Raw genomic sequence first — 27,460 nt, 5'->3', positions numbered from 1 at the left:
TTTATCAGTAAATCAAGTGTTTGTATTGCTTCTGCCATGAGTAGAATAAAATGCTGTATATTTAGTTTTAAAATCTTGCTTCTTCCAGGACAGCATTTGTTTTGTATGTCTATGATATGGCTTATACTACCTACACATAACTTTAAAATTCCTTTTGTATTACTTTTATAATAAATCTCATGGGTTGATAAATAGTTTCCTGTATAAATATTAAAGTGACTTACAATTCCATTTTTATGCTCTGTATAAAAGGAACAATTAAGGTAATCCATCCATCCATAATCCAACCCGCTATATCCTAACTACAGGGTCACGGGGGTCTGCTGGAGCCAATCCCAGCCAACACGGGGTGCAAGGCAGGAAACAAACCCTGGGCAGGGCACCAGCCCACCACTGCAATTAAGGTAATTCAACTCTAAAAACAGAAAAACTTATTTAACATCAATGCATATTTATAAAATATAATACATGTGCCTGAAATTTTCATATACTTCTGGTACTGGATGAACACATACGTGTCTGTCTATAAATAAAATTCTGAGATTATGAATCCATAGATTATGAAAACCCACTTGATTTAGGGGAAGGTTGTGGAAAATAAAACTACTGCCGTATACATTTACACAGTTGCCTGTTCTGCCCCATTTTCATATGTGAAATTATTATTAGTAGACTCTGGATAATCTGTTGCTAAAAATGGGGCTTTGCAGTTTATATGTGAGTAGCAACTTATAAATGAGTCATTTCAAGCAAATATATCTCAGAAACATGACCATTTCTGCTGGGTGATTCCAAACATTTGAATGTTAGTGTATGTATCCTGAACAGATGGAAGCTGTGTTCCATTAATATTTTGTGCCAGCTTCACCAAAGTCCTTTGTCCCCTTTAAAAATTGATGAGCATACATAAAGACTTGGAAACCATATACAGACATCAGAGCAAGTAAATGAGTTGTTGAGCCTTCCTGATGATAGCCAAGAAGTATTGTGTCCACTATGGGTTATTATTGATCATTACTCCAAAAAATGCTAAGCTGCTGAACTTCTCTATAGCATCCCTTCTGATTTAGATTGAATTTTGATCTACTTTCTGGTTCCTGAAGTCAATCACTTGCACCATAGTTTTACTGACATTAAGGGATGGGTTGTTGTCCTGGTATGTCTATGTTGAAAGGGAAATGCCATCTTATAAGCCATCTTATCATTAGTGGTGATCAGGTGTGAAACTAGTGTCATCAGCAAATTTAGAGATGTGTCTGACTTCAAACTCATTGGATGCACAAGGAGTACAAAAAGTGAACAAGCATGCGCTTTTTGGGGGTTCTTGTTTGAATATCATTGTGGAGAAAGTGGCATTGCCAATCTGTACATACTGTGGCCTGCCAGTTAGGAAGTCAAAAATTCAGTTGCACAGAATGACAGTTAATCCGAAGTCTATGAACTCGGTAGTCATTCTTGAAGGAACAGGAGTGTGAAATGCTGAGTTGTACTACAGTATTTATATTGTCAATTGGCAGTAATGTGTCTCTGGGTCCTTTTACTGTTATGTTTATACCTAGAGAAAATAGATGATTTCAAGCACTCGACTATACTGATTCGTCTTTTTAGCATTCAGTTTTCAGAGTTTTCCTTCCTTGGCTTGTGTTATTTTTTTGATTTTTCCATTTATACAAATTGGTTTAACCTGCTTGACATTAAAAATGATGGTCCTGTGCATTTATAAGAAAAATAAAGAACAGTACACAACATGTAACACATTAGTATTAATTTAGCTTCAATTGTATAACTTAAAATGAGATATTATCGTCCGTTGCAAGTAAACTGTAATGCTCTATTTGAAATAATTTAATATTATCTTTATCTTCATAGCATAAAGGAAATAATTTGATAAAAGCTTTTTACTATTTTTGGTCTTTATTTTGAAGAAAGAAGTTAATAATAAACATATTCCCAAAGCCATCTATATATTTTCAAAGGTCATATGATCTATTTTTGAGGATACATACAGGCACAGACAAGGAACCTGCCTTAGAGGGGACACAGATCCACTACAGGATGTACAAAAATTCACATTACAAGACAATTTAAACATAACATTTTAAAGAGCACCTGGGGAAACCTCACACAGATATACTTTGCAGAGAGATTCATATGTTTACTCCTGAATGAAATAGGGTTAGTAGGACTTGCTCAGTTTCACATAGTGGTGAACTGTACACTTATAAGTCTTTTACATAATGCTAGCAGCCAGGGCAGACAGATTTCTTTTTGTTATGAGTCAATCTGATACTACAATCATGTCAGGATGTGGTTGGCCCTAGAGACTGCCTAAGACGTAGTTGTGAAATCAGCAGACGAGACGTGCATAGACTTATCGTTGACTGTCCAGTGGGGCCAATAAGTGGTGTACAAATTCATGTTAGTGCATTACACTTGGAGACTTAATTAAATAAGCAAAAAATGATTGGTATAAGTAATATATCTCCCTATATTTAGAAATAGCAGATGTACATATAGGAAGCTGAAATATTAGTCAATAGACAGGAATATCAGAATAATTGATATGCATTCAACATACTTTTTTACAGTAAATTATTTAATATCTGAGACATGTGGACATTTTTTACCAGTTGTTTTAATATTTAGACAGATATGGTAAATTAATGTATTCACAGTAATCCCTTTATCTCAGTCTTTCATAGCTTATATAGATTACAAAATATATCTACATATTCCCCTAAATTTCCTCAGAACTGCTAATTATAAACACAATCATATAATTGTGCTAGTTTGATCAAAGTCTGAAAATATTTCACTTCCAGGATCAACTTTTCATGCTGATTCGCTTAAGCATTTATTTCACGGAGAGTGTTTGTATGTGTTTTTGTCTGTGGCCTTCTATTAGTTAACATAATACACTCTTTGTGTATTTAAATGTTGGAAGCAACCTACATTGACATTTTTAATTCCTAAACTTTTTTGTTCATTTAATTCAGACTGCAATCATCTGTTTTAGAACTTGGTTCTTAATTACACAAGTGAAGGATGAGTTTTTTCCTTGCTCCCTAAGGCAGCCTTTAAAAATTGTAGAGTCAGGCATTTTGATGCTATGTAATTAATTGGTGGAAATGTCAGCTAACTCAACATTTAAAAAAAATATTTTACTTTTCTGATCAGCTGTTGTAAACCTTTGTAAGGTCAGGTAAGATTCCTTTGTGCAGCTGGACTTGTGTATATTTATATAAGACAACACAAAGATAATGTAATAGTAAAACTCTAGACTGGGGATTTTGTCATGATATTACACAAGTTCATTTTCCCATCATTAAATATAGCATATGAATCTGGCAAAATTAGTAATTTTTTAATCAAGTCATATCAGTGATTTTATAGCATTGAAGTGGTTGGTCAATATCTTGGATGTCAGTTTGCATTCTTCATATAATATTCAAAGATATGAAGAAACATTTTTAGCCAGTAGTTAGCATTGCTGCCTCACGGGTCTTGTGTTTGAATATTTGTCTGTGTGGAATTTATACATACTGCACATATCTGCATGTGTTTGTTCCCAGATGCCCAAAGACATGCTTGCCATGTCATTTGCCAATTCCAAATTCACTCTGTGTAAACAATATAGTGTTTAATTGATACTAAAATTTTGACTCTGGTATCTATACCAGCTTTTGGACCACACTAATGTTACCAAAACAGCTTTGAAGCAAATAACACATAATTCTAAAAACCCTTTTCTAATTCCAACCTCCCTGGTGCAGCACACAATTGTGAGCTTCCCTGGTGTGCACACACCACACTGCAGTATGCATCGCTTCCCCCTTGATAGTCCTGTTGCAGGATGGGTCTGGGGCAGATGCATTATGATCTGCCTATTGCATCAAAACAATAATATCCCACATTAGGTTCCTATTGCATTGAACCAATTTGTGGAGGAACTGTGGTTTCCCATGAAGGTACGATCATTTCAAAGCCAATAGTTTTGTTTGTAAAGTCTACTTAATCAGCAACTACACTAGAGAGTGTAGAGGGACGAGCAGGTGAGGGGGGCGGATTGGGAGGAAAGCTAATGTTTACTTCCAGTACCAAAAATCCCAAAATGCCTGGAACCATACTGTTTTAAAATTAGTGTTATTTGGTACTTTTCCAGTACTGGTATATTTCACAACCCCAGTTAACCTAAGTGTGGGTATGTGCATGAATGGGTCCTAATGTTGCCTGGATTATAAACTTTTGAGAATATTATGTTAGCATATAGAGTGGTGCACTTTAAATGTAGCCTTCGTTGTGTTATTAAGTGGTAATGTGTTGTGAGTATAAGAAAAGTCAATGAAGAAATACTTTAATGTTAAAAAATTAAACCAAGTCATGGTGCAGAAAAAAAGTGTTTTCCCATACATAACAAAATTGTAGAAACGTTTTCACATGCAAGATCGTGGAAACGTTTTCTGTATCAGCGTCTGGGAATTTTTGAACATATTTTCACATGGTTGTCATTTTCTTTTCCTGTTTATTTTTTGTATTTTGTTAGTTCTGTTTTCCTAGTTTTGTTTCTGTTTGCATTCAATGTTAATTTGTCCTATGACCATTTATTGCTTGGCATCGTTATTATGCGCATAAGGGAATAGTTGTGTATAGAAGCAGACAGAAAGGATGATATGCTGTGCCATCTTTATTTTATTTCAGGGGTAGACTGCGTGTTTGTGGCAAACGTCTAAGGAATATCAAGAGCAGAAAAAGGTATTATTAGGAAAACCAGTAATAGACTAAGACGTAAAATTGCTAAAAGACTGGAACTTTTGTTTTCCTTTCTTTTACCGGAAAATCTTGTGCCTCTTGATCTCTTGTCAGATGAAAAACTAATTGAGGTTGATGTCACTAAAAAGGGCACTAGTCAGAACATTAGCATAGTTCTTATTTTTTTATAGTTTTTGATTTTGCCTTGTTTCTGATCATTAACCTCTGTCTTCAATGAGATAGAAATTTGTGATTTTTAAATTTTTTTATCCTTGCTTGTTCTGACGTTTCTACAGCAATCAGGCTTTGAAACAAGTGCTACTCAGAAAATGTGACGTAGCAGAATTTATTTTTGTCTTTTCTATTACGCTAGGTTGCAATATTTAGTATTTCTGGAAAACCTTTTTCTTGTTTATTACCTTTTAGACATGCATCTTGTAGGCAGGCAGTGTTTGGACGTTATACTCTGAGATTGTGGGTTCAAGTCCTGTTACTGACACTGTATGACCATAAGCAAATCACTTGCCCTGCCTGTGCACCAAATGGAAAATCAAAAGAAAGGTAACCAATTGTATCATAAATATATGCGTTGCTTTGGAAAAAGGCCTAAGCTAAATGTAACTAATTGTATCGTAAATGTTGCAAAGTTGCCCTGAATGAAGGCATCAACCAAATAAATAAATTTACAGTGAAGTATGGTACATGAACTCATAATGTTCAAAACATATTAAAAGTTGGGCTCTGTGGCTGACAAACATAATGTAGTACAGTTATTTGTCTGGGCCTTAAACAGCCTCTTTTTTGTAATTTAAGTGAAAATAACAGATACACCACCTGAACAGACTGTGGCATCTGAACCAACAAGTTGATGTGTCAGGAAATCTTAACCACAATGTAATGTACCATTTATGCTTGTAATTTATTCGTTTTCAAGGAGGACATTTCCTGCATTATTTCCAGATATAAGATACAGGCTTCTATCAAAGTCAATTTGTGCATCCATTTTCTTTTTATTGCAGAAAAGCAGGGAGTAACAGAGTGGCATAATTATTTGCAAGGCAGTAACCACCCTTGAATGGTATGCTAACCCATTCCAGAGCACATTAATGAGCATGGCTATAGTTGTCTTTTGAATTTCACCTATTTGTCTAATTGTTTACAACATGAATGGGTGTGACTGTTGCTTCCCCCTAAAAAAAGGCAAACTAACGTAATTTCTTTAATGCGCAATCTCTCAAAAAACACTTTGGGGTGACACTGGGATTTGTATTAAAGTATCTAAGGCATTATTCCTATTCTTCATGTCTGTTCCCTGTTACAAGCTCTTAAAACACCCTTAACTTCTTACTCTACAAATGTAGTGATTCATTTTAAGAAGCAAGAGTGGCGATGTGTTTTATGTTGATTAGCATACACAAGGGAGAATTTCACTGTACTCTATACATGTGACAATGATAACCTATTAAGCCTGTAAATTATATGAGCACAATTTGTTAATCTTTAGCAAGCTTATGTTTCTTTTGTTTTAATAATTATTATAGAAAATCACTATATTTAAAATCACAGAAAAATTTTAGACTTCTTTTAGAATCATAAGTTGCATTGCTGATTTTAGTTATTAGCTTTTAACTTGTGGTAAAGGAATCACACAGTTTATTTCATGGGATTGAGTCTATTTTTCATCTCATCTGCCATCCATCATATTATGACTGCTTTAATAAAAATGGTTAAAGATTATACTGTATATAAAGTCTGTGATTTAATGAAGACCAGATGTGATCTATTAAATGGGAGTGTCATGAAATTGCTGCATATCTTCACGTACCAAAAGAATCGATTGCACAAACATTGCTCTAAGGTTACCTCTGAGTATGTTGGAAGAAGGATGACTTTGCAACATATGTGTTCTGCCACGTTTTACTGAATTTTTTGAGACTGAAAAAACAGATGGCTCACTAAAGTTTATTTACTGTAAAGCTGTCTAAAATGCTATTAATATTGTTTTTTGTGATCTCAAAAGTTTCTTTTGTTTATGTAATACATCTGCCACTTAAGCATATTTAACTAGAAAGCTGCTGAAGTTGCCATGCCAAAATTTTGTACTTTGTAAAAATATTTATTTCACTTCTTATTAAATTGTATTGCTATTCATCTTCTGGATTTTTTTTAATCCTGATATTCTTAATTTAGATTTATTTGACTCTAACAGCTGTTTTCATACAACTCAGCTATAATGTGGTTTTGGATATGCAATAAACGTCTGTCTCATTACTAGATAGAAAGCAACCATAAAAATTCAATTCCCTTCAATTCAATCAAATTTATATACTGTCTGCATTATGCTCTACATTTAGTGCCGACTCAGAGACCTGGGGAAAATAGTGTTGCCTTTGTAGCACTCAAAGGTAGTGTGAAGCATTTTTAGCCACTTAATTTCCTGTATTTTCCACAAAGTGCACAATGCTTGACCACTGTAAAAATGGTGGATCAATAGAGGCTCAACCTGAATGACAAGTAAATTGTGCATTGCATCAAGCTGCAAGTTACACAGGTATTCACTTATGGTGTGCAGCAGAAAGCAACACTGTTATGTTTTTAATTATGACACTTCAAAATGATTAGCATTTTAAATGTATCAGCAGGTCTGCATATTAATACATAGATTGAATGAGAGTTTAAGCCTTGTAGTCCCTACAAATGCCTGTTCTTCCTTCAAAAGGGCTCATTATCCTCCATATAATGAAGCTGCTGTTTGGTACTTGTTATTTCCAATTTGCTGTTGGATACTGTATGAATTCCAAATGTGTCTGTCTTTATAAACTGTCGCATTTAGATTTCCTGCAGAAGTCTTACCTTACTTGTAAGTTACTTCAGGTCTCCCTTCTGAATGCTGCTTGTCCATATTTAATCAACAGAAGCCGCAAGACAAGCCCATATTGCACTGGAGGACAAATTAGGCAACCTATCTGTAGTTTTAAAGTCATTAGCCATTCATTACATTCCTAGTCTAGATAAAAAAACAGTATTCACAGTATTTACAAATGTATTATGCTTTGCTGTAATTAGATCACCAGTGTCTGCCTGAAATTTAATTTTAACATTCACCTTTGAAATGAAGGCAGTGAGAGCCTGGCAGATGACCAGATTTGTGATATAAAGTAACATCATTTTGATTAAATCTTGGAAATTGGAAATTGTACATATACTTACCTTCATCATAAGACTGATGGAGAAAATGCTCATGTCTGACTGGTGATGTGAGCCTTTGTTTGTCTGTCTTCCTGTTAAAGGTAACTTGCCCTAGGGTTCTGCACTCGTTGAGTCACTGCTGAATTTGTCTCCATTATACCAAGCTGTCAGAGTGGCTGCAGTTATATTAAAAGTGTGTCTTCTAATTGTCCTCCTGTGTAATGTGCACAAGTCTTATTCTTTTGTTTTCATTTATAAGCCCCCTGCCTATCCCTCTCAGGTTTTTTATGTAGATTGCTGATAGTTCTTGCTGGATGTCCTGGCATCTGGGCATTGTAATATTTAAACATTATTTTTACATAGAGCTTAACAGTTTCAGTTTGTTTTTGTGTTCGCATGGTCTTTCAATTGTTAGCATTGCATTTCAGAGTATACTGTTAAGGGTGCTGACGAATTATAAAATAAATGTGCTGTTATCATTTGACTTGCAAATAATAATGTCAGCCTTAATATGTACTAATATATCTATCTATATATACTTAATTTAGTTGAAGAGAGTCCTATTGGATCCATTACTTTTGTAAACTGCATCATCATATTTCTAAGATGTACAGTATTTAGATGGAGCATCACTGCTGCAGTAACTGGGTGGTACAGCAGGTATCATTGCTGTCTTGCAGAGGCTGTACCCCAGTTCATTTCCTAGCTACAACACTTCTGTATGTGTTGTCTGCTTCACAACATGGATTTCCTTTCAAAAGTCCAAAAACATGAGCATCAGATTGATTGCCATCTCTAAACCTTAATGCAATGAGTGAGTGTTCATGAGGGTGCAATGTGGTGGGCTTATTTGGCTACTACATTTGACTGGACCTGACTCACAATGGGCCTCTATCACATAAAACATGTTCAGAAAGGGATGGGTCAAAGGTATCTTACTTGTATAACTAAATAACTGCATCTTGTTTATAAATATTAGTCTCTGTCATAAATCCTTCTGTGAATATGTACTTATCAGTTTACTTTGAACTCAGAGGAAACAATGAACATCAGTCTCACAGCAGAAGGGCTTTTTATTTTCAGATTTTGTCTTCGTGCATGCAGCAATCCTATAAGAGATTTAACTGCCCAAGATTTCTTGATCTGTCTGACAGTTTATGTGCAAGTTAGGGCTTATTGGTTTGATATCAGTATCAATGTCAAAACAATGTGAACTATGTATTTCTTTACAAATTTTTAATGTCAAAACAAGGTACTAATAACTAAGAAAGATGCCAAAAGTAAAATAAAAAGTCATCTGTCTTTTGTTAATGTCTACAACTCAGGCCCCTTATTCAGGCAAGATGTAAAGGGCCTGAATTGCCTCGGAAGCTTGCATATTGTAATCTTTTAGTTAGCCAATAAAAAGTGTCATTTTGCTTGGCTTTTCTCTACATTCATAATGGCTAACACGGTACAACCCCCTAGTACTACATATGAGGACATGAAATGAAGAGGGATGGGTCCTTGAGCAATGGCTCATTGGAGGCTATAGGTCCCTATTTGAATAGACTACTAAAGTTTGAAGCTTAAAATGAGCCTAAAAAGTTAAATATGTCTGTTTTTCTACCTGATGTGCCCAGATCAACTTAATATTTTTATATTTAAACATTTACCAAAATGTAACTTAAACATTCAATGCCTAGTGTTTCTGGTGTCATTTTGCTTGACTTCTCATTTATGACATGAACAAAAGCAATATACGTACATAAAATCTGTCATTGATAGGCTCAGCGAACAGATTCATTAAACATTTGTAAGTAATATTATTTTTCCAAGCATTCTATCAAAAGCCCAACTCATTTAAATCAGTTTTCTTCTTCTTCTGTATACTCTGGAGTACCACAGTTTCCGTTGGCAGAGTAAAAGAAAGAATAAACTAGATTATAATGCTAAATTCAATACTAAAAAAATTGCCTGAACAAATCACATAATGTATGATATAATGCATGCACAAATTATCCTGAGCATCTGGACAGATAGGTTAACAGAAAGAAGGAGCAGAGTGTAAGGTTAAGTTAAAAGCCTTCCTGAAGAGATGAGTTTTAGGTTGTTTTTTGTCAAAGAATGAATGGTCAGCTGATCTAATTAATTTTGCAAGGTCATTCCAAAGTCTGGGTGCTATACTGCTAAAGGCCATGTCACCCATGAAGTGCAGGTTAGTGTGAGACACAACAAGATTGCCAAAATCAGAGGGCTTTTGAGAACGAACAGGAGCATAGCGAGAAGGTCACTGATGTAGTCTGGTGTGAGGCCATTTAAAGTATTTTAGGTTATTAATAGACTTTTATATTCAATCCTGTAAGACACAGGAAGCCAGTGAAGGCAAAGCAGGATGGATTTTATGTGCTCACTGTTGCTGGTTCGGCTTGTAGCAGAGGTTTGAATTAACTGGAGTTGTGATATAAGATTTGAAGGGGTACCTGTCAGTAGGGAGTTACGCTAATCGATTCGGAATGTCATTAAAATATGGACAAGTTTCTCAGCATTAGAAAAAACAACACAGCATATGTTATGGAGATGGAAGTAAGAAAGTTTCTTAATGGGGTTTATGTGCAAGGAGTAAGAAAGGCAATCATCAAAAATGACACCAAGATTCCTTGTATAAAAAGAAGGTCTAATAAGATCACCATCAAGAGTTACTGAGAAGGAGTTAATTTTCTTAGTTTGTGCTTTAGTGCCAATTTGCAGGTGTTCAGTTTTGTTGCCATTTAATTTTAAAGAGTTATGCTTCATCCAGGTTTACATTTTTTTTAAATTAATTTTTAATTTAATTAGATGAAAGTGTCAATACATCTTTTAACATATTGCTACCATACCTGAACAAGTTTGTATATTCCATATATTGATGCAGTATGTCACATAAATTGCTGCTGGTGGCTGTGGCGTTAACCACAAGACTTTTACTTTAATCCCCATCATTGACTCACTCTGTGACCCTGAATAAGTTACTTAGCCTTTCAGTACTATAGTTACAGGAATATGTAAACAGTCATTCTTATGTTTGTTTTTTTGGTTACGTCAGGCAAATGTTTCAGATAATTTTCTTTTACATTTTATTTCATCCAGTTTTATCAAACATGGGTAATAGATTCAAACATTCTAATAAAATTTTTATCATTGAAACATTGCTAGAAAAGCTGACTATCCAGATATTTTAGGTTTAGGAATAAAAACCACAGTATCAAGAGAAAACTAAAGTAAACCTAGGTTAGAACTAGTGCCTCACAGTTCCAAGGAGTTAAGTTCCTAGCATGGTTTATGTTGGGAGTTTGCACAGCTCTTCTTGTTTTAGAGTTGGTTTTCTCACCAGACTTTCAGGTTTTCCACACATCTTAAAGAAGTGTGACTTTAAACTAGCATGGTTTGAATAACTAGCATGCCCAGTGATCGGTGGCCATCGGGTCAGGATAAGCTCTTGCTTCATTTGCTGCTGAATATAAAAAGGTGGCTCAATAATTAGTTCGAAAGGAGATTATTTGGTCACGTTTTTGGTCTGCCATGAGCTAGTGAAGCTTCATTCATGAATGTGTCTTGCATTGGTTTGGAGTTCTGTCCAGAGTTAAGTATGCTGAGTATGATGCTGCTGTAAAAAGCTTTGGCTCTTTGAATCCCTGTACTGGATAAAGTGTGTTGATGAAGAGATCTCTCAGACTGAGCTCATTCATAAAACAGTGCAACAAGAATAAGACAATGTAGTGAAGTAATGAAAAAACATTGCAGAAAATATTAGAATATGCAGAAAGAAAGCAAATATAACTCATCATAGCAAGTACTGTACTCCGAAAATGCAAAGCAATCTTTTGTATCTTTTGAATGGAATGAGAAACGTTGATGTTCACTTAAGGGTTGAAAGTAAGAGTAAGGGATTTCTAGACAAGTCATTATTGAAAAGAAGTTCATAAAAATGCATTTATAGCACTTGAATGGCTGAATGCTCTAAGCTTAGCATATAATAAAAACTTAAGACATCTATACATCTTTGGAAGTTTAAGTATTTTTACTGAGGTGACTCTTCAATGCAGGGGTTACAGAAGGATATTGTATGTGTTTAAACAAACAGTCCAGTTTCAGTGAAAAGCAGATGTTGCACACAGAGCAGCAGACAGACATTTATTTGAATAGATTGTGAGTGGCAAGCGTATCTGCAAAGGACCAAGAACCTGATTTTCTTGCATTGTGTCCTATTTAAAAGACATAGATCTTAATCAGTCAAACTTTATAAAATATCGTACAGATAGGAAAAATAACTAATTTCCCAATGCCATGTACAGTATGAAAAAGAGTTAAGGAATCAACTGACTTCTGCATTTTTTAGCTGATTGCATTTTAAGTCACATGAGAAAAGACTTTTGTAATGTGGATTAATCTAGCCTTTGGCAAATGCCTCAAAAAACCTTGGCAGTTTGATTGGGATAATGAAAACATCCGTGAAAAACAGTCTTTCCGATATAAACTCCAGGGGCCCCCAAACACTAGGCTTACAATTTCGTTTTAGCACAAAAGCTTTTGTGAACCATGTAACACCTTGCAAATCTTTGCCATTAGGAGTTTTTTTTTTTTAAAAGGCTGAGTGTTTAGAGACCATTTTCCCTTTATTAAGTTATATTTTTTAAAGAATTGAACACTTAATATTTTGTGTAAATATTCACACAATTATTTTCCCAGTGATTTCCTTTAATAGTTTTGAAAAAACTCCAAAAATGCAGGTGTGATATTGTAAATATGGAAATGTAGTGAGCTCAAACCTTGAAATATAGATGGACATGGAGCACATTTATGTGCATATGAGGAAGTGATAAATGTGGTGTGCTTGATAAATTATATTTGGTTTCTAATTAAGAGGACAAATTAAACTAAACAAATTAAATTTTGTTATTAATAAATACTTATTATTAAACCCAGACATATAATTTAATCATACTTGCTTCTGTGACTCATTTAGTGTCATTATAAAAGCACATTAAAAATAATTTTAGTCAAGGGAGTATTAGAGTGCAGATCAAATGAGGAAATAAGTCAACAGAAACACTAAATTCAACATTTTTATTCACAGTGCTGATACTGTCATTAACTCTATGACATAATATGTTATCCAAAAGGAAAGCTGCAAAGTTAAACAATACTCTGATTTTTCTATTGTTGACACAGTGTGAGTGTAAGTTTGTGCGTACTTGGGATCTGTGATAGACTGGTACCCTATTCAGGTCTGTTTCCTGCCTTGTGTCCAGTACTGTCCGAATAGATTCAGCCACCCTTTACCATATAGTTGAGTAAATGGGTTAGAAAATGTTGTGTCAGACAGTTGTTTACACTCCTTTAGATTTTTGTCTGATTTGGGGCTTTGTTTTTTAATAGAAAGGATTTTCTGTTAAACCCGCAGGTATAAGTAAAAGATTTTTTTAAAGTATAATGTAATTCAAACTCTGCAATGCTAGGAAAAGAGCTTTAAGGAGATAATAAGATAATATTCTGCCTGGATGAATGATCTGTTAGGCTGTTAACCTATAGGACAAATGCAGGCTAAAATGTATTATACCCTCTCCAACATGCTGCCCAATCTGATGACAGCTTTCCTGTTTTTACTGTGCTCCAGAACTTCAGTCCATGACATCCAAAGTCCCCTTATTCTTCCCATAACTTGCCCTGTAGAGGTGGAAATTAACTGGTGCACCAGCCACCCAAATTATATACCACACATGTCTTTAAATTTCGCAGTCCTCTGCCAACCTGCCCAGTTCTCCATGCTACTGAAACCCACACCCCCATCTCCATAATCTTCCAATAATCTGGACTTCCATCCCTCCTATAACACATCCATAGCATAAGTCCAATCCAATTCTTATTCTGCCTGTGCTAATAGAGTGCTCAGTCCTTGGCCACTTCCACTGTATTCCATAAATCCACATCGTACAATCACTTGTTCTCTGATTTTTCTCAAGTCTTTCATCACAGTTTATCATTTAGCACACCCACAGAGTCTTTCCCAGCCTTATTTTATTCTACACTTGCTGCCAGTCTCCCCAGTCCTATGCAGGTTTGCCAGGATTACCTCATCTGTGCACAGGTTCACTTTGCAAGATCCACAGACCCCCACATCTTAAAACATAATTTACCCCTCACCCTGTCTTGTACTACATCCATAGGACAAGTACAACCTAAATCTTATTCTGCCCATATGATCAGGATACCTATATTTCTTGAACATAAAAAAATTTGCCCACCTTTCCTTCAGGCCTGAATATTTCTCAGTAAGTTTCTGATTAAACTGAGTCATTTCACTAAGCTTGCCAAAAAATGTAGCCTCATGCAATTGTCTAGATCAGTGTTTCCCAAACGTTCTTCTTTGGTGGCACACTTTTTGTAAACAAAAAACATTCCAAGGCACACCACTATTTTGCTAATGACAACCTCATTATATCTCATACATGTGACCAACTGTCCGAAGGGGTAGGACTACTAGAGAAGCCAGTAAAAAAAGGAGCTCTGAGATCAGCATTCACAGACACGGCACTTAGTGACAACATGCTGGCATCTAACTCTCATGGTGGACCATTGTGCATTGAAAAATACTGGTCTAGATGACTGTGGCTTCTTTAATGCCGCTTGCAATTTTTCAGAAAGATGTTTTACGTCTTGTACCCTGGTCATTTTCCACAATGCTTCAGTATCGACACTTCAAAGCAACAAACAGGGAAAGTGAAAAAAGGCATTACTTACACCACATCTAGTTAGCCAACTCTGTTTGTCATAACAAGAGCTAGAAAAACTCTTTGTGTAAGCTAGTCCTTGATCACTTGCCTGCTGCTGAATTTTTAAGTCAGGTCGGTCGGGTCCAACCTCCTTATCTTCTTTTTTTCTTCAAGTGAACGACCTGTGAAGGAGTGTTTCATTAAAGAAACAATCAAATTTTCTTTGACTTCTGAAGTTCCACTTGAAGCTAGTTACATTAATGACGAGTGTGAACTGTAATCCATGGATATGAACATGAAGTAGTTTGTAGACGATTGTCTGATCACATTAGATTAAAAAAACCTAAAACAATACTAATTAGCTCCCAATAAATGTGTGAGTGTTTGGGGCACACAGAGCTGTGTCCTTGGAAAAATCTGAAAGTAACCAGTTAAAGGGTTGCCTTAGGTGACCTGCTTGCCGAAAGATCAATGACTTACATACATTCTCATTTGACTGCCGTCCTCCACTCTGGAAATATAGGTATTCACAAAGGAATTAAACAAATGCAAGTTGGAAACAATTTTAATGGATGTTGACATGCACTGACATCAGGCATGTTGTGTAAATAAACAAATTTATTTCACGGTTATTTCGCATTACCTAATTAATTTAAGTAGAGTTTTTAAAATATTTCGGGGGGGCAGCACCCCAGCATCCTACATTGCAAACCTTCATTGGTATGTTGCTCAGGTGAAATGAGAATGAATCTGGCCAAGACGCTAAAACAGAAAAGTTTACACAAATGGTAAAGAAGTTTCTTCTAACTTGGAAGAAACTCTTGCCATGCTTAACACTATCATACCCCACGTTTCAGTTGATTTTTGCAGAATTGGTTAATAAGTGCATCATGGACTATATCATATCAGGAGAAAGAACTTGGAAGAAATTTGTATGAATACATGTTTATATCCCATATATTAATGAAACAAAACATAAGAACAAAAAACAAAAAGTTACTTATACATGTCCACAAACAGTGGGAACGATGATGGTCATCCATATTGTCAGAGAAAACACCTGGGGACTTAACCTTGCTTTAAAACTGAAGCCATTTTGTTTCCTTCATTGAGCAGCTCATTATAGTGCAGACCTAAAGCTATTACATATACAACAGGGAAGATATATAACACCTGATCATGGGGTGAATTTGACAATGCTCTCTTTTAACCGTTGTTCAGATGGAAACCTCCTAGACTGGGAATGTCATACTACTCTATTGATTACATGTCACTATCACTATAATCTGCACACAGGGAGTTCCATCTAGGTCATTGCCTTTCATATTTTGTGCAATGTGAAGGGCCTAGCAGCTCATTTTTGTGCAGGCCTTCCAACTCATACAGTGCGGTTTAACTTTAGTACACAAACGTAAAGTACAACTGAAACTTAGTTTCAAGAGAAACCACTTTACTCCCCTGATTTTCTCAGTGGCCATGTTGTTGTGTGGACATTTGGGACGTTTTTTCTGCTTTCACTGAGATAAATTACTTAGAACCATACAGAAAAAGGAGTGATTAGTATTACATTTGGATCAGAATAGTCCACCATCGCTAAGAACTTCGGTTAATTGATAGCGGATGATATATGGGCAGACATTAGTTTCCTTTTTAATGTGTAGTATATACCTTAGTGTCCATTTTGCAATAAGTAAAGTAACATTCTTATAATGTTTTATAATAATATATTGGCTGGGGCTCCTCAACCTGTCTTTTTGTGTGCCTGTTTATGCATCTGTTGTTTCATGTCTTCATATGTTTTCTTCTGAGTACTTTCACTTTTCCTTCCCCATTTCAAAGACGTGCATATTAGTTGGAATATAGTTCAGAATTGTCATGGTGTAAGCATGGATATGTGTTTGTTGGGCAGACATGCAATATTTTTCTGGAGTCTACTTACTCTTTGCAATTATGACACTGGAAGTGACTTGAAGAACTGAGTTGTTGCAGCCTCTCTCTCAGTCTCTCTGTGTCTCTCCCTCTCTGTCTTTCTATATATCAAAAAGATTTTCCTCTGTGTCCCCAGACTCCTCACATTTTGTTCAACTTTGGTCATCCACAATGGGGAGATTACCAAATCCTTATCAAAACTATCATAATCTTTCCATTCAGTTCTATCTGAAACCCTGCCCATCAGACACAGTATAGAAACTAGGGAACTTTTGGGGTAGTTTAATATATGTGTACTTGTGTACATTGGTGTGTTTCTTTAACTCATTAAAAAAACTGATTCCCATTTTTCTGCTTCTTCCTTCTTTGGAGAATTATAAATTAGTGAGTGTGAGTCATTAAATTGATGACCCATGGGAGTCATGCAATTATTACAGTTTAATGGCTGCGGCCACTGGTGGAAAAGTCTCTGTCTGCAATGGTACACTTAGGAAATCTGTATTATTATTTAAAGCATTTTTGGAACTTCAGTAGTGCTGTACAGGGTGTTAAATGCATATTGTTAATGTCAGCAATGTCTTAAAATCTCAGGCTCTTCAAAGTGCTGTTGAAATGACATGGATGATGGTCCAGTTTCTTTATCAATAATTTGGCTCAATATTTCTGCGTTATATAGAAATATTGTCATTGATTCACTAGTTATACCTTATTTGATTAAGCAATATACAAGATGCAAGTCATAGACAAGTTGTTGCTTAGTTACTTCATACTTGTTACATTATTTCTTAGACAATATCTAAGTGTGCATTCAGGGAACTTAACTGCTACACCTTGTATTAACATATTGCTATAAACAGGTATTTTCTTTTGCAATTGCACAGTGCATTTCTTACCTTACACAAAGTGTAATTCTCTACATACAATAAAAACATATAAAGCTGTTTCCTTTGTTTCATTCCATGGGTAGATTTTGAAACTTGCCCCTCTAATTCCAGAGTGGTACTGTTTACCTTAGCAAAGCTAGCAAATAATTCCTAACTAAATATTTTAACTTTTTCTGATGACATCCTTTCTTTTATCTCAGGGAAAAGCTCAAAATTGGACCTATATTTTTGAAAGCTGCTTAGAAAGAGTACATTTTGATATTTGAGGGGAGAACATCAATGTGTTAGCCAAGTTAGGATTTTTGTAGAATGGTAATGTTAAGACAGTGAGAGAAACAGTTCTTTGTTGTGCCAATTCAGAACAAGCAACCAAAGCACTTGAGCTGTGGCAAACATACTATATATGTTATCATTTGTATGAGTCTTTTTTTTTGACAGAAGTGTTTATAGCAATGCCCTTTTATATACATTGTGCAATACTTTAGTGCATAGATTCACTGACTGTCATTCTGCACAGCATGATGCTAAATATTGTGGATATTAGGAAAGTTTAGCCTTATTGGAGGTACAGTTAGAGAGTGACAGTGGCACTGCAGAGATTCCCTTATAGGGGATAAAGATTTTGGAAAGGGAATTAAAAGTACTGTAACTTCTGTAAAGATGTGTATCTGATGTGTTTTTATGTTTATATGTTTAATTTAATTGTTTTCCATTTTTCTGAATTTGTTATATTCAGTGTGATGAAACAAAGTCCAATATAAAAAATAATTTTCGATAAGAAGATTATCAAAAAAAATATTTGTGTAGTGTGCAGTATAAAGTTATACTGCCATAATTTACTACATGGTAAGGCATGTTTGTTTTGGTTTAACTAGTTAAATACTGCATTCTTTTAAACACACGACAATCATTTAATACATTTTTTGTAATTTTAATTATTTCAGGCTAAAGTTAAGAAGTAACAGCGCAAAGAACTAGCTGTGCTACTATGAGGTCTGAGGCCTTGCTGCTATATTTCACACTAGTACATATTGCTGGGGCTGGCTTTCCTGAAGACACTGAGCCGATCAGTATTGCACATGGCAACTGTAAGTATAAAAAACATTTTATATATACCAATTCAAGCAGAGCGTGTACCGTTTAAGTGATTATTTTATAAGTGGTCATCTTCCTCATTTTTCCATGATTTATACATGTGAGATTTTGAATGTCTATTCTTTTGAAGTTGGGTTGATGTGTAATCATCTAGCTTGGACTTCTGCCTAACAGCTCCAGACTGCAGGGTTCAGCTTCCATTTACAGCTACTGGGGAGTTTTCTTCATGCTCACCTGCATTTCTATTGGTACACTGGTGTTTTGAGTATCAGTGAAAGTTTTGTTATAAATATGTGCTGTAATTGACTGACATTCCATGAAAGACATGTTTCTGCTATTCTAATAGTACTAGTAGCAGTAGTAGGAATAGCAGTGGTATTGTCATGTGAGTCCAGTGAAACTTATACATGCGTGTTCAATCAACATGGAACACGTTGCCACACTCCTTTGCCAAGATATTCAAATCCACAATTTTATTTTATTTCATAGAAAACACAAAGCAGCTTAACCAATTTACTCTCTTCTCTTCTTTCCATAACACTTGTTCAGTGACATTGTCAGTGCCAGAAATCTTGTGGAAAAATAACCCTGAGAAAAATTCCACCAACATTTGCAGTTGTGGACAAAAATATACACTTATTGACTCCATTCATCTATAGTTAGAAAGGTGTGCTAATGTCTAATAAATTAAAATACAGTTAATTAAAACAAAGGCACTGTTCAAATTGACATATTTAATTACAACTAAAGTTTTAAAGAACAAAAGCATTGCCATAAAACACCTATTTTAATAATCCGTACATTTTAAATTATGGGGATTAAGTGGCAGGAAACCTTGTGCTGTCAGGATGGTTTCAAGTTCTCTACAACCCTGTATTAGAATTAGCGAGTTCAGAAAATAAATACTTGTACATTCAAACAAAAGTAATCCATTTACAGGAAACATTAAGCCACAAAGACCCATAGTAAAAATGGTACATTTGTTGTTTTAATAGTCAAGTAAAATACATTTTTCATATTTCCCTGAACTGATTACCACTTATTAACTGTACATACAAAACACTTTTTAAATTCATTTGAGAAATTTTTTCAGCTTTGCAGTTGTAAACTACGTGTTCAACAGTCATAAAATGAAGAAGTTATCTTCTTGAGATCATGTTGAGGTCAAACAAATGACTTCTGATTATGTCTACCTAAGCGAGAATCATGGTGGTGCAATAATTAGTGAAGCTGCCTTGCAGCTACCTGTTACTGAGTTCAGATAGAGTGTCTGAGTGGAAGGTGCATGTTCTCCAGGTACATTGGTTTTCTTCCCACATCCCAGAGATGTGCAGATTAAATAATAGATATCTCAAAACTGGCCAAGTATAAATATGTGCTTAAATATGCTCAGCAGTGGCCTGGTGTCTGGTTATGGGCTGGTTCTTGCTTTTTGCTAGGATTGGCGGTGTCTCCCTGTAGAATTGTGGAGTAAGGATTCAGAAGATTGGTGGCTGAATCTTGCTTGTTTTTTGCATTTTTATTTTTCATTTGTATTCCCTGTAATGATTTTGAAGTAAATGGTGATATCAGTTATGCTATAATTGTGTGTTTGGTTAAGTAGTATGCCACTGTAATGTTCTTTTTTCAGAAAATAAAATATACATAAAAAAAGATTGGTGGCCAGACAAATGGACTATATGTGAAAATGTTAATAGATGGAGGGTAGTACTTGGAAGTCAAGGGTAATGGGTGAAAGTTTCAGTCTTGACTTGTTCCCTGTTCTACATGTGAGTGATAAAAAAGTTCAGCCTGTGCTAAAAAGAATTTTAGTCTTGTTTTAAACCTCAGGTGGCCAATATTCTTTCAGATTGCACATCTGAAAGGAGCTTTTAAAAGTAGAAAATCCATTCTTTCATTGATTTCATTCATTTGTCAATTGCATCACATTGTCTAAAAGTTATAAGACACTTTCACATTGCCTTGAAATGTTTAGTATGGCTCAAAATTTGAAAGCTCAAGACAGTTCATTGGCACATAAAAGAAGAATTCCACAGATTCATGCTCATCGAATGTGATAAGTGATGCCTTGAAATAGTCGAAAGCCTCCTTTTCAGAACATTAACAACGTCTCCCAAATTTATGCATAATTAATATTTACTTGGAATTACTTTGTAGTTCTAGAACTCCAGAGGTTAGTAGAGGAGTCATATGACCCATTTTGAACTGAACAGAAAGCACCTAACATCTAAAATCATCTGTCAACTTTTACAGCCTGTCTTAATGACGAACAGTGAAAAGACTATGTCAATTTGTGGGTAATATTTATGTGCATGGGAAATGCTGCTGTTAAGTCTGTATGCAAGAAGAGCAGTCCCTCCCTTTATAAATATGATGTCCTGCTTGTCCTTAGAAAGTAGTATCTGTCTTTTGTATATAGATTACAGAAATAAAGTATACAGATCTTGGTATTGTTATTACTATTTTTATGAATTTTCATTCTGATGTGGCTGTAGCAATTGCTTAACTTCATGATAAAATACACCTTATTTACAGCATAGCAAGTAAAAAAATAGGAAAAACTAACTTTTCACTATTAACACTAACAGTAATAACATTTTGTTTTTTCAGAGTACTCAAAAGGTTTCCAATTGGGTTCATTTATATAATTTTAAACTCAGTGTTAAATTAAGAAATCAAAGTTCTTCAAAGTTTTATCTTTGTTTACATATTGACATTTCTTGCGGGGAAGGAATTAAAAGCTGTCACCCTGCCACTGCTGATAAAACAAAGCACTGTTTAAATTTACATTAATTTATTTTCCATGCCTGAGTTTTTACTTTATTTAAATGCCAATTAACTTGCTGAAGATTTATTAAGAAACGATGTACTGTTGCTAAAGGCAACCAAAGCGTAAGCACTGGCAGCTGCTAGAAAGTTAATAGAGTAACAGACCATAAATAAGTTTTTTGTTCTTAAAATTTGAAGAGGATATGAGCATTGAGGTTTGCAAAAATTACATATATGTAAACTGGAAAAGTAGGTTTATAAGTATAATTTAAGATTTTGAACAATAAGGTAGAATTTTCTGGAATATCACTAAAAAGTATATTAGTCATACTGAAGATTAATTTTATAGAGATATCACCAGAAGAACACTCTACAGAAATGTTACACTACCTTCGATATTAGTGGTTTAAATGAATACAGCCTGCTTTATACCAAACTTCCAATTACAGTTTTCAATTAAATATACCAGAGTTTATTGTTTGCTTACATTTAAAACATGTTTTCCTGTATCTATAACTTTTACCAAGAAAGCTTTATATTTTTTTCTTTTTAAATTTGGTTCTTCCAGAAAAATACATTAGTAAAGTCATTCACTTTTTATAAAACTAAAGAACAGTTTGGTTCTTAATTAGCTTTTCATTGGTATTTTTCTGACAAGCTGTGGGGTATTTTTCCCTGCTGACAAGAATGAAGATTTTTAATTGTGAATGGCAGCAAAACTTTATGTGCCAATTTCTTTCCTGGTTGCCACGGTAGGAGGGCAAACTGTTGGCTGTACAGGCTTTGACAGGGGGCTGTCAGGTTAACGTAATTACATTGTCTTTCTGCTTGCAGATACGAAACAATATCCAGCTTTTGTTGGTCACAAGCCGGGAAGAAACAACACACAAAGGCATAAGCTGGACATCCAGCTGATCATGATAATGAACAGGACACTCTACATTGCTGCTCGGTCAGTATTGTTTAACTAATCACCCTTTAGGGCAGATTGGGGGTGGTGGGGGATTTTGTTAACGGTGTCATGCAAGTGAATGCACATGTCAGAGCCTAAGGTTGTAACACCCTTTTGAATACGGCTACGGTAGGTGGTAAACATTGGGTGGGGTAATTAATTTAGTTTCTGCCTACATTGATAAATACCTGCTAAATATTTTACTTCCTAAGCATTTCTCAAGTTATTAATTTTAACTCTTCTTTTGCAGCCACTTAGTATATAAGCTATGTAAAGTTATTGTGTATTTTTTAAGTTCTTGTCATTTTTGTAAAGTGAAATTATTGTCTGTGAATGCATTTGGGACTTTGTCTGCTTTGTGACATAATCTATAAGTAACAGTATGTAACATGTTCAGGGTTATATAAGCAACCTGTGGCCCAGAGGCAGCTTAATGTATTGCTAACATTTAATCCCAGGTTGGTCAGTTGTTTATGTATATGACTTTAAGACTATCATTTCCATTGAGCAATGATTTGAAATAAGTGACTTCCAATAAATATTTGAAGTATTTTTTTCATGACATAGCTTGACAAAGTATCTAAATAAATCACTGGATGCCTGTAGTAAAATAATCATGTGGCTTTTATCAGAAACCAGACTGGCAGATACCTCAGCCAGGTTGTAATTTAGTCCTTTCTTTTGTACTCTACCTTGTTTCTGGGTCAATGCAAGTACAAACACAAACACAAAGTTATTTATTAAAAATGTTAATTCATTGTATTGATTTTGAACATTGTGTATTTTGTAATTTTATAAATTAATTCTTTGGAATCCGACTTAAAAATGAACATACAGTATTACTATATATTGCAAAATGTAGCTTGAAAAGACTCAGTTCTTATACACATCTTATTGTTTTGATACAATGCATTCATCATTCAGCAGTGGTACTAATCTGAGATTGCCTTGCAATCTTAAATCACATTTGGGTCTCTTCCAAATTTCAAAAGTATGCACATCTTGATACTCTGTTCAGCATAAACCCATTTATATTTGACCCGGCAACTCTTTTGTTGATTGTCATACATTTATGGATGGGGCTACTGGTTTTAGAAGAGCAGTTTTGGTTTTTCATAATACTCTCTCAAGTGTACTTCCACTTATGAACCCATGCTGTACAGTAATTACAAAATATTATATAAAAATGAGTTGCAACAACCAGAAAATATAACACTAAAACATCATGTAATATACACATTTACTGTGCATATTGTGATAATACTCAAAAAAGAAGGAAAAAAACAAACTGCATAGTTATGACTGTGTGGGTTTGGCAGAAGTTAGATTATTCTCTAGAGATGGAACCATGGGCAATGCAACATGGATAAGTATCTGTAAAAAAGCTATATCTCTTAGGTGCCCTACAAAGAACATCTTGAGTTTGGGTGCAAAGTTTAGAAGAGGAGCATCAGGTGTACTATCATGTGTGGCTGGCCTCTAAACTTTATTATAGGACTTCGACATGCAGAGGGACCTGTGGACACCAGAGGGAACTCTGTAGAGAAGGTCAGAGGAATTTCAGAGGGAGGTGTTCCTGACCCAGGAGTGGTTCCAGAGATAGTTCTTGAAGTAACTCCAAACTGGCACATAATATCACCTCTTTGCCAGAGAACCAGTGACCTTCGATTCAGTAGAAGAGTTGGGCAAGGTTTCAGATTGGCAGGGAGTTAGTTCTGCTAGAGTTCAGAGAAAGGTAAAGAGTCTGTTTGTTTGCTTTATTTTTGGATGGTTGCACAGTTGTTGGGCCACTTCTGGCAGAAAAGGCCATCCTTCAGTAAGTGTTATTTCAACAGTTAGGGGCATCTTTTTCTATTTTATTTTGCAATAGGTGTTCTTCTTTCCCATATTTCTCCTGTGTGTTTTTTATGGTATTATAATTCAACTTTTTTATCTGGGTAAGTGTAACATCATAATAAATACATACATAATTTTTCAAGTTCAAAATCGAACTATTCTAGGCTAGCTGCATTCTGAGAAGCAATATAACAAACAGCTACCACTCTGTATTACACACCAGAATATTCTGTAAAGGAGTTCTTTCTTGCATACTCTGGAAATTGATGGGATTGAACCCAAACACACTTATTCATAGTCTCGCTACCAAGTGGCACTGAACACAACTTACAGACCTTATCTTTAGGGGTAGTGCCGTCAATGGAAAACTGCAGAGTTTCATGTTAAACACAAGTATAATACAAAATAAATTAAACTTACCCTGCCTTTAATTTTTATACTTCATTCAATATGCTTTTTAGTGATGTGAAGGCATAGTTAAAAAATTGAATATTTCAAAGTGTACACTTTACATAAAGAAGTAGACTAGCATAGTGGTTAAGGTTTTGGACTTCTATCCCTGAGATTGTGGGTTTAAATTCCACTGCTGACGCTGAGTAATCATGTGTAAGTCACTTCACCACCCCAAGGAAAAACAAAAGAAATTATATATCAAATGTTGTACGTCACCTTGGATAAAGGCAATAGCCAAATAATTATCTTGAATTTTTGCAACTGAAACTACATCATATTCTACTTTCTTTATACAACATATTCATCCACTATGAGTCCTGCAATCAGAGATGATATTGCATAGATATTATAGGCAGAAGAAAATGATGTTGTAGGCAGCTAGAGTTTTTGTATGTGTATCTGACATTATAATTTTAGTCTGAATAAACCATTGCATTCTAATTGTATACAAATAAACAAACAGCTTTTTATAATGGCAACCAGCTATATGCAGAATTTTTGTTTATGAGCTACACATTATAATTTCACCTGTCATGAATCCTTGATTTTCTTATTTTCAGTTATAATGGAATGCATGAAGATTATTGAGACACCTTTTACATGGATATCCTACTACCTAAATTAGCTTGTGTGCATTGATTTCACAATGATTTCAAGTTAAGTGTTGTTGATCTAAATAAGAGATGGTATCAGCAATGAAGAGTTAATAAAATTAGAAAAGTATTAAAACAGATATTTATTTTAATCAGGTTTTCATTAATTTAGATATACAGGCACATATATTCATTAAACTAACCTCCCCAATAATCTGTATTTTTATGCCCCGAAAGTTTTAGGCCTAGTATCTAATGTTTGCTTGGTAGCTATAACGTTCTAAAATATATTGTAGCTATAGCACAGCACTCTTCATTTTAAACATTACTTTAAACTGATGATGGTAATACACTGTAGTAAAGACATACTAGTTTTCACATTTCTCAGGCAGTGAACTTCCTTTTCATTTTATTGAATATTTATATACTATAAGAAGTTAACCCTAACTGAATAAATAATATAATAAACCTTTACAACATTTAAAAAAATAACAGGCAAGAATGAACAAACAGCTGTAGCAAGTTAGTTGCTGCATAGGCTGTTACCGTTTTTGGTTTTGCAGTTGTTGAAAGAAAATCATTTGATGACTGAAAAACACTAAATGCCTTTAATTTCACAACTTTCTTAAGTGGACTTCTTGCATGTCATCACCTTTTTACTTATGCAAGTGCTTAAGTAGTGAAGAAATCACAAACCAGAAAACTTTTTTATTATCATGCCATTTTTCTCTCTACATATGTTTTGCATTCACTGTTACCAGCAGAAAAGTAATAAATTCCCATTTTACACATTAGCAAATAAATTAAAAGTAATAAAAGGCACACCAGGGAAGAATTTTCCTACTGCTTCTGCTTCATAATCTCCTTTCCTCCCAAGAGTCCCCCCTACAAAATCGACTAGTAATCTAATTAAAACTCCAAGACTTTATCCCTTTTGCAAAAGTGTTCATTCATGTCTCCAGTGAGCAAAATAATTTCATCTCTTGTACATTTCCTTTGAATTTAGCTGTATCTAATAGGAGATCTGCCCATGTGGCCTTTATGTGTTATCACTATATAAGACAGAAGTAACTAAAGAGTGCACTGTGTAGTGAATCAGAGTTAAAATCTCAAGTGTTTGTGATGCTAAGCTAGGATTTTGGCTGCATGATACAATATAAGAGAATATATTGTACTACTTCACAGTCTCACTTCATAGATGTTGAACAGCAGAGTACTGTATTTTAGGAGTGGGAATCGCCATAAATAGCGTATCTATATAGGAACAAATGTGTCAATCTGTTACACATAACAAGAGCTCTTGACTCAATTCATTCCACTAAACTCTGTAATTGTAAAAGTATATTCCAAGTATCCCAGCATCTGCACAATTAGATTAGGAAAAGTCATTTATGGTATGGAAAACTCTCATTAATACATTTTCTAGATTTTAGCTCCAGGTGAGTCCATGTGAGAAGAGGGTTTATAGTTGTAGCAGGGATTTGTAGGCCATCTACTGAGAAAGACAAAATCACAACAGCCAAACATTATATCTCCTAATTAATCAAACCAGAAATGAATTATAATATAATTAATCATCTATTAAACAAAGAATTAATAAACAGAAACTCAATAAAATTAGAGAAAAGCGAATAAGAAACTTAGAAATTAACAATAATGGATTAATAAGCTTATTAAAAGCACCCCAAAATATTGAAAACATTTGGGAAAACACTGGGAAACAGAGGAAAAAATTCTGATTAAATAACTAGGAACCTTAGAAATTTGAAAAACAATGAAAGAATTAATTTAAAAATCCAAATGCCAAAGACTAAAAAAACTCGAGAAAGTCAGAATATTTACCACAAGATCTCAGTAAATCAGATTAAAAGTTAAAAAATCTAAGTTTAGAACTTGAAAATCAAAAACAGAAAAATATGTAATTCAAAATCAAGACTGGATTAATACATTAGAAAATGAGAGACAGAGGACAGAGAGTAAAACTGAAGATCTTTACATTTGCAAAGAGGTACAGCAAAAAACTAAGACTACCACTCTTTTTATTGTCACTTAGGTGACTGTGCTGTATTTAGCCACAATGCCTGAGAATTTGTTGGGATTGTTTCTGCTCTAATATGAATTTATAAAATGAATTCAAAAACTTGAGTAGGGTGTCGCCTAGTAATCTCTGGACCAGAGCTAATGTTCATGGTGTGTAATTTGTTGGGATGCGTTTTGTTATGCATGTGCTACTAAAATGCATTGCTTTTACATTCTAAAAGAAAAAATCTCAAACATTAG

General features: G+C 34.6%; 1 protein-coding gene across 4 annotated transcripts in view; it reads left to right on the top strand.

Moving 5' to 3' along the window:
- The window catches only part of sema6a (sema domain, transmembrane domain (TM), and cytoplasmic domain, (semaphorin) 6A), a 152,010-nt gene that overhangs the window by 42,667 nt on the left and 81,883 nt on the right, over positions 1-27,460 (top strand). For all 4 annotated transcript variants that reach the window (XM_039758967.1, XM_039758965.1, XM_039758966.1 and 1 more), the window contains 2 exons: positions 18,427-18,570; positions 22,181-22,298. In XM_039758967.1, coding sequence (XP_039614901.1) covers positions 18,471-18,570; positions 22,181-22,298 — 218 coding nt within the window. In that variant the 5' untranslated portion in view covers positions 18,427-18,470. The remainder of the gene's footprint in view (positions 1-18,426; positions 18,571-22,180; positions 22,299-27,460) is intronic.

The sequence above is a fragment of the Polypterus senegalus genome, chromosome 7 (assembly GCF_016835505.1).
Source record: "Polypterus senegalus isolate Bchr_013 chromosome 7, ASM1683550v1, whole genome shotgun sequence".
In the NCBI taxonomy this organism is placed as follows: Eukaryota; Metazoa; Chordata; class Cladistia; order Polypteriformes; family Polypteridae; genus Polypterus; species Polypterus senegalus.
This window is presented reverse-complemented; position numbering and strand designations above follow the sequence as displayed.